This window comes from Gavialis gangeticus, unplaced genomic scaffold (genome assembly GCF_001723915.1).
Source record: "Gavialis gangeticus isolate Ggan-Ray unplaced genomic scaffold, GavGan_comp1, whole genome shotgun sequence".
Lineage (NCBI taxonomy): Eukaryota > Metazoa > Chordata > Crocodylia > Gavialidae > Gavialis > Gavialis gangeticus.
Genome location: NW_017729024.1, coordinates 796715 through 803482, shown reverse-complemented (window position 1 = coordinate 803482; position 6768 = coordinate 796715). Strand labels below are relative to the sequence as shown.

Genomic DNA, 6768 nt, shown 5'->3' with positions numbered 1-6768 from the left:
GCTCTTTGCTGCTGCAGGCTCCCCACTGCCCAGGTGAGGTGCCTTCTGCCTGCCTGGCAGCAGCAAGGGACACAACTGTGCCATCGCCCCTACTGCTGCTGGGTGGGTAGGGGGCGTCTTGCCAGGGTGGCGGGCGGGTCGCAGCAGCAAGGAGCCTCCCTGCCCAGCCCTGCTGTGCTGGGTCCAATCTGCTGGACTGCAGAGGGCCCAGAGAGGAGGCAGCAGCAGGGCCAGGAGCCCAAGCCTGTAGGGGGCAGCCTGCCCCACCCTGCACACATCTGGGCAGCACATGCCGTCCACTGGAAGTGCAGTGGTGGAGAGTCAGCTCCACTATCCCCCCACCCCCAGAAAAGCTGCCCACAGCCCCATCCTGCTCCCTTCTGGGGCCCCGAGACCACGCATTCCAGCCCCAGGCCCCAGCTCTGCCGAACTCCCTGCCTCTCTATGGGGGCCCTCAATCCCCTCTCCCCCTCCACCAGACTTACCTGTGGGAGCTGCTCTCTAGCCATGTGCATGTGGGAGTGCACACATGCACATTGTGACCCCTGCCTTACTGCCCTTTTCCCCACTCCCCCCAGACCCTTGCAGGGTGGCGCTCTACCAGCCTGCAGAGAGCTCTTTGCAGAAGTGGAAAATTCACATATTTCTCCACTAAAATAAAAACCATGTTTTTCTCAGTTAAAGGGAAAATCCATGTTTTTTTCCTGTTTTTCCATAGGAAACAGAAAACCCAGATCCCTGCTTATGATGTATTACAGGCACCTTGTTTAATTCCTTTGGAAGTACCAGGTAGTGAGTACAGAGCTGCAGGTTTCCCTCATCATCAGCTCTGCACCAATTACAGTGTAGTAGCTGTAGCAAATGAGACTGAGCACTGTCTCCATCTCCCACTCCTGGGGCACCTGCCCACATTACTCAGTAAGGCTCTGACCCTCCCACCTCCCCCCCCCACACAGAGCTGCACTGAAGCCCTTTATTTATTCACAGAGTGTAGGCTTCCTCATGCTGCTTCACCAATGCACATCAACTGTGACCTTGAGACACCATCCTCTCCTGGGATGAGCATGTTTTTCAGTCCCAGGCATCTCTGGAGTGAAGACTGACAGTTCTTTAAAAGGGAAAAAAATAGCAAGTGGGAGGAATGACAGTCTGAAGAACACTTTGGTTTAATGGGATAAAACTGCACGTGGTGAAACTTACCCCAGTTGGCAGGTCCCTGGCCTCAAAGAGGGTCTTACAGTGACCCTACCCTTTAACAAGGGATTGAGGTAATTGGTCTTTTTGCCAGTGGAGAATGAGCTAAACAATTCCACTAGCATGGCTTATTATTTGCAATCTCTTTGTTCCCTTCCTGCCCTGTCTCCTCTGTCTCATGTAAAAGTGCTTTCCACATTATGATGATTGCAACTGCTTCCATAAAACTCTTTAGTATTCTGAGCTGGAGTGAGAACTTATTTTCAACTACAAGTGGCTTTGATTACCAGTGTGATCCTAATACCACTGAATGCCATTGATTCAATTCTATGGAACTGAAAAAGGGTGGTGTTGGTGTCAGGGACCTGCAAAATGCCTTGGGAGAAGAGGGTACAATCCCTCACCTCACCCTGGTAAGTGCAGAAAATACATTTCTGTTCAGATTGTAGGCTCTTTGGGGCAGGGGCTGTCTGCTACTCTATGTATATATGGTACCTAGTGCAAGAAGGTCCTGATCTCATTTAGGATCTCTTGGTGCTCCAGGTACACACTCCTAGGTAAAGCACTAGGGCTGGGACTTAAAAGACCTGGCTCTGCCACTGACCAGCTGAGTCAGCTTGTCAAGTGTCCTCCCATCAGTAAATGAGTGGTGATGACAATTGTGCTCTTTCTTGTGAAGAAATTGACAATTGTGCTCAAATCACAATTGACCATTGTGCTCTTTCTTCAGTGTGATCATGATTACAATACAAAGTATTGGTATAGCTGCACTGATGAAACACCCCTACTTGGGCTGGGCTGGAATAGCTTTGACAGATATTAGAAGAAAACTTGACCTTAAGCCACTGTTCATGGTTTTAGTTTGTGTCTGTTTACATCAAAATAATACCTTCCAGATGAATTAAAATGGAACAAACATGATCATTATCCTACAAGGCAGAAATTTGAGGCTACAGAGCCAGCCTCACCTCTGAGAGAGAGGTGTTCACATAACCTAGGTGCAGTTTGGATGTTACCTCAGGCTAGCTGCTGCAAGGAAAACACAACTTGAGCTACTTTACCTGCTAATGATCACCGATAGGCTCAACACAGTTCAAATGACATCCCCTTTCCTTCTGCTCCCCTGTTAGTAAGTGCCAATGTAATGAACAGTGCTGTTCCCCACGAGTTACTTTGGGCCAGGTTCTTTATGGTACTTCGGGCACATAAAGATGCAGATCAGATGTGGTTGGATTTTCAAAAGGCATATGAACCCTGATCTACAAAGATATTTAGGTGCCCAACTCCTATGGACTATTAGTGGGAAAAATGCCAATAGGTGGCTGTTTAGATATTCTGACTCCCTTAACTTTCTGGTCTTTAGTGCCTAACAACTGTGGCAAAGCGTATCAGAGGCTGCGGCATATGCCCATGGGGCTAAAATGTGCCAGAAATGAATAGATAAAAAGGAACATTTTAGAACATATGTAGTTACTGAATGTCCCAGGTAGAAAGAGGCAGCTTTCCTGGGAGTAATACCAAAAGCCAGAGAAAGGAACAGGCCACATAAGCTGTATTTCAAACAGTTTTCTAGCTGTACCCAGGAGCCAAAGGCGATGACAATGGGACATGTCAAAGTCTTGTCTACTTTCCCTGGTCTTCCTGTTCAGTTTCATCTTGTGTCATGTACAGTCATGACAGCAAAGCCAGTCTCCCACTTCCCTCCTAACTCAGACCGTGAATATTTCTTTCAGATCCTAGAATACCCAGACCCTGGGTTTGCACAAAGGTGACTACACTATGGCTCTTACCCAAACTGGTTCAACCAAAGGAAGCAAGAAGCTTTGCAAACCCTACAGCCAGTGGATCTCTCCCTGCACTGAGTGAACAACATGGGCTATCACTGTGGGAAAGGCTGGTGTGCAGAACCTGCCAAATACCCTAAATCTATGAAACTATGAAACCAGTGCTGTGAAAGATGTGCAGGGAGACCTACGGTGGGACCCAGACCCAGGATCATTCTGAAGGAAGACCTCGATGGTGATGAAAATCACTACAATTCTTGGAGCTTCATGCCAACCACAAATAGATTGGGGAAGAAGGAGAGCCTATGATTGCTTCTGTACTGTAGATAAGAAACAGAAAGGGCTACACAATGACCTGCTTGAGAGACAAGGGGCATGATTCTGTGGGGGGTTTCCACTTTTTTCCTCTCGCATTTAATTTGGCTTTTGGATATCCCTTGAGGAAGAATTCTTGCTAAGGTGCAATTCTTTCTCCCAAGTCTCTGTTGGGAGAGACATACATACCATGGGGTTTCCTCTGCACACTTTTGCGATGCCTGGGTTCGAATTTCCAGAAAACAACTATCTCAATTTGCTGGATTGCCCATGACCTGCAGAAAGGCAGCCAGCCCTGCATGAACAAATGTATTTATTGTGTTTACAAATTCAAGGAGCCAACAGGGTGCAGGTCTGAGGAATGGATATGGTCAGGCTCTTTGTGTAGATGGGCACTTGGAATGAACTGAATTGGGTGATGCATCCTGGACTTCGGGCTGGGACTGCAGCATGACAAAAGAACAGATCATGGTGCATAGTGCCAGGAAAGACAACCAGCTCCTCCGGTATCTGGTTTCATGCTGGGCTGGCTGCCTAGCCACATCAGTAAACTAATGAGACAAAACAGGGTCTGGGGAGCTGGCTGAGAGAGTTGAACAAAAGCTCGGGTGCAGATTAATGTTCTCATTGGGCTACCTCATGAAAAGTAAGGAGGAATATGAGCCATGACAGATGGGGAGTAAGGCTCAGACTGGGCATCAGGGAAACCCTTTCCAAGAGTGCAATTAAAACCACTAGAAACCTGTCATTGAATGACACAGAATTAAACAAAACTCTCTTGGAACCACCAGCCAGGACAACTCTTGCAAAGTAGAAGTAGGGCTTCTGGCATAAGAATACTATGCTGATTTCTGCTCCAAGTAATTTCAGCATAGCAGCACTGGTAAACTGTGTCAGCATACGTATCTGGGTAAAAGTCCCCTTGTGGGAACTCATCCCAGAGTACAGTGGATTTTACTGATATACTTATACCTGTAGGATTTTGCCAACGTAGCTGTTTTCCCATGTAGACAGGGCACAACTTACTCACCACGCAGTTTTTCAAGTCTGGCAGTCTTTAAAGACCTACATGAGAACTACCCATGAAGTCAATATTGCCAGTTACTAGTTCCAGCAGTCTGGGAAAGGTGGGCATCACATACATCATATACTGTCCTGTAACAGCTTTCTGGTCAGAACTGACAATTTCACCTCATTAATGAAAACCAGGTTATTGTTTTCCTCATCAAAAATATACATCAGATGCATTTCTTCATGTGCCCCCAAGTAAAAGTTTATTGGATAAGCCTTTTAATACAGCATTTATTCTTACAAAGTTTTTGACAACTTGTTTCATTCCTGGAGTACAAAAATAACAACTTCTTAAAAAAAATGAAATTAGGAAAACTTTAGCTCTGTATTTTTGGAAGCAGGCAAATTGTTTTTGTTTTATATCTTATTATGTAGTTCTGTCTGTTAAAAGCAAGACTCCCACATTGTGGAAAACTGTAAAACATTTAATTCAAGATGAAAACCCAACTGCTTGCCTGTTATAAGTCATTAACAGATGTCCTTGCCATATACTTTACGCAGCAGATACAGATTATGTAACAACGCTCAACTCCTTTATCTGTGCCTGCCACTTCACCTTGCAGTGACATGATGATGATTTGTGACCTCACAAGAGTTTGTATGATAGAAGACTGTCATGTCATAAGCACAACACAATAACCTCCCTGCAGACTCCACTTGGGAGAACAGGAAGAAAATGATTCTCTGTGCCCTAGAGAAAATGACTTAACCAAGCAGACTGTTTTCGTATCATAGTTTTTTTCCTCTTCCCTGTCCTTCCTCAACCTCTCCACCAAACAATGTGACAGCTTCTCTTTAAAGTCAGGAGGCAAGGGAACTATAGGCCCCATGCTGAGGGATATAGGACCCTTTCCCCCCAACACTGAAAACTAAAAAACCCACCAGGCCAAACAAACGAACAAAAAATAATCAACTTTTTGTTAACTTATAGACTAACGCAGACTACCAAAATTACAGTATGATTTCACTTATGTATGCTCACCAGATGGAACTGCTGAAGAACAGAGGGAGGCAAAATACTCTCTCCAAGGAACAGTGTCACAGGCTTTGTGCTCCTTGTCTTTACACATCCTGGTTTGACATGCATTCAAATCTTACATTAAATTCTTAGCAGAGGGTCAAAAAAATACCATGGCAAAGTGGTGATGAGTGAAGCCCTACTCCCCACACCCAGGTTTGTTACCAGATTAGTATCTGGATTTCTGTTTGCATTTTTTGTTCCTTTGTTTTATAAGGAATAAGTTCTCATGAGTGGTGGGATTCCAGTCTCTCTCATTTTGCTGTTTTTTTTTCTTCTTTTTAACTGCCTCTGCAAGTTCCTGGGTGTTTTTCATTTTGTCACTATGTGGCTGGAAGACAGAGCGACGATACTTTTTGCTAGCTTTAGGCACATGTGCTTTGCATCCTCTAGGAAAGTCCTCCTCTCCATCTTGATTCTTTTGAATACTTTTCCTCTGCTTCTTGTCTTTGTGTTTGTCTGCCTGGGACTTTTTCTTGGGTTTTTTGTGATGCTTTTCTTTTTTACTAGGCTTGTCATGCTCTTTCCAAAGCTTTTTCTTTTTCTTATGGCAATGCCTCATGTGCTCTTCCTCCATGCATGGTCTCTTGAATTCTACTGGCAGAAGGCCTACTTCCTGCAGTTCTGTAAAATAACAACAGGTTATTTTTAAAAGATATAAGCCATAATGCCTGAAAATCAAAGTTGTTTGGCATTCCTAATTCCTAACTGCATATGTGGACCCTTGCAGGCTGGATAGATATCTGAAGAATTTGAGAAAAACTCTTGTAAAAATTTTGCTAAAAATTGAGGCAGAAGTTTATCGGATCATTTTAAAGTTCAGCAAAAACCAAAAGAGTTACAGTAAAAATTTGCCGGGAGATTCCACAGTAACTTTCTTCACACTGAATATGCTCTATTTAAAGACGATCATTTTCCATCTGCCAGCCTACTTATGCAGGCTAAGATTTTGAAAGTTAAACTGTCTTTTCTTTCTTTGATATTTCCAGCAGTGTTGGCACGAATAAAAGGAAAATTGACATTATTGGCAATCAGCTTTTTTTGCCTGAACAGCCGGTTATGTCACCAATAAATGCTGTGTGCATGAGCACAGCTGCAACATGCACATGGCCAGTCCGGGAGCTTGGAGAGAAGCGACTGGCTGGTAAATCTGTTGGTGGGGAAGGGGCAGGGCAGATCGAGGCCCCCATGGTGAGGGAGGAGGGGAGTTGGGCCTGGGGCAGGTGCTGTCTACGGGATGGAGCTGCAAGCAGCTCATCTGTGTGCACCCCCAGGGGAGTCATGGGGATGGTGGTGTGCCCCCTGGATCTGTGTGCAGGCCAAGTGCGGGCTGCTGCTGTGGGCTGGGCCTGGGAGTGGCACTGGCCTCTTTCTGCGGGGGGGGGG

At 45.4% G+C, this 6768-nt stretch overlaps 1 protein-coding gene across 1 annotated transcript in view; it reads right to left on the bottom strand.

The window, feature by feature from the left end:
• Positions 1-4544: 4544 nt before the first annotated feature.
• The window catches only part of ZCCHC7 (zinc finger CCHC-type containing 7), a 259249-nt gene continuing 257025 nt past the window's right edge, over positions 4545-6768 (bottom strand). Inside the window, exon 9 of the mRNA XM_019516803.1 lies at positions 4545-6006. Within this exon, the coding sequence (XP_019372348.1) occupies positions 5552-6006 (455 nt within the window). The 3' untranslated portion in view covers positions 4545-5551. The remainder of the gene's footprint in view (positions 6007-6768) is intronic.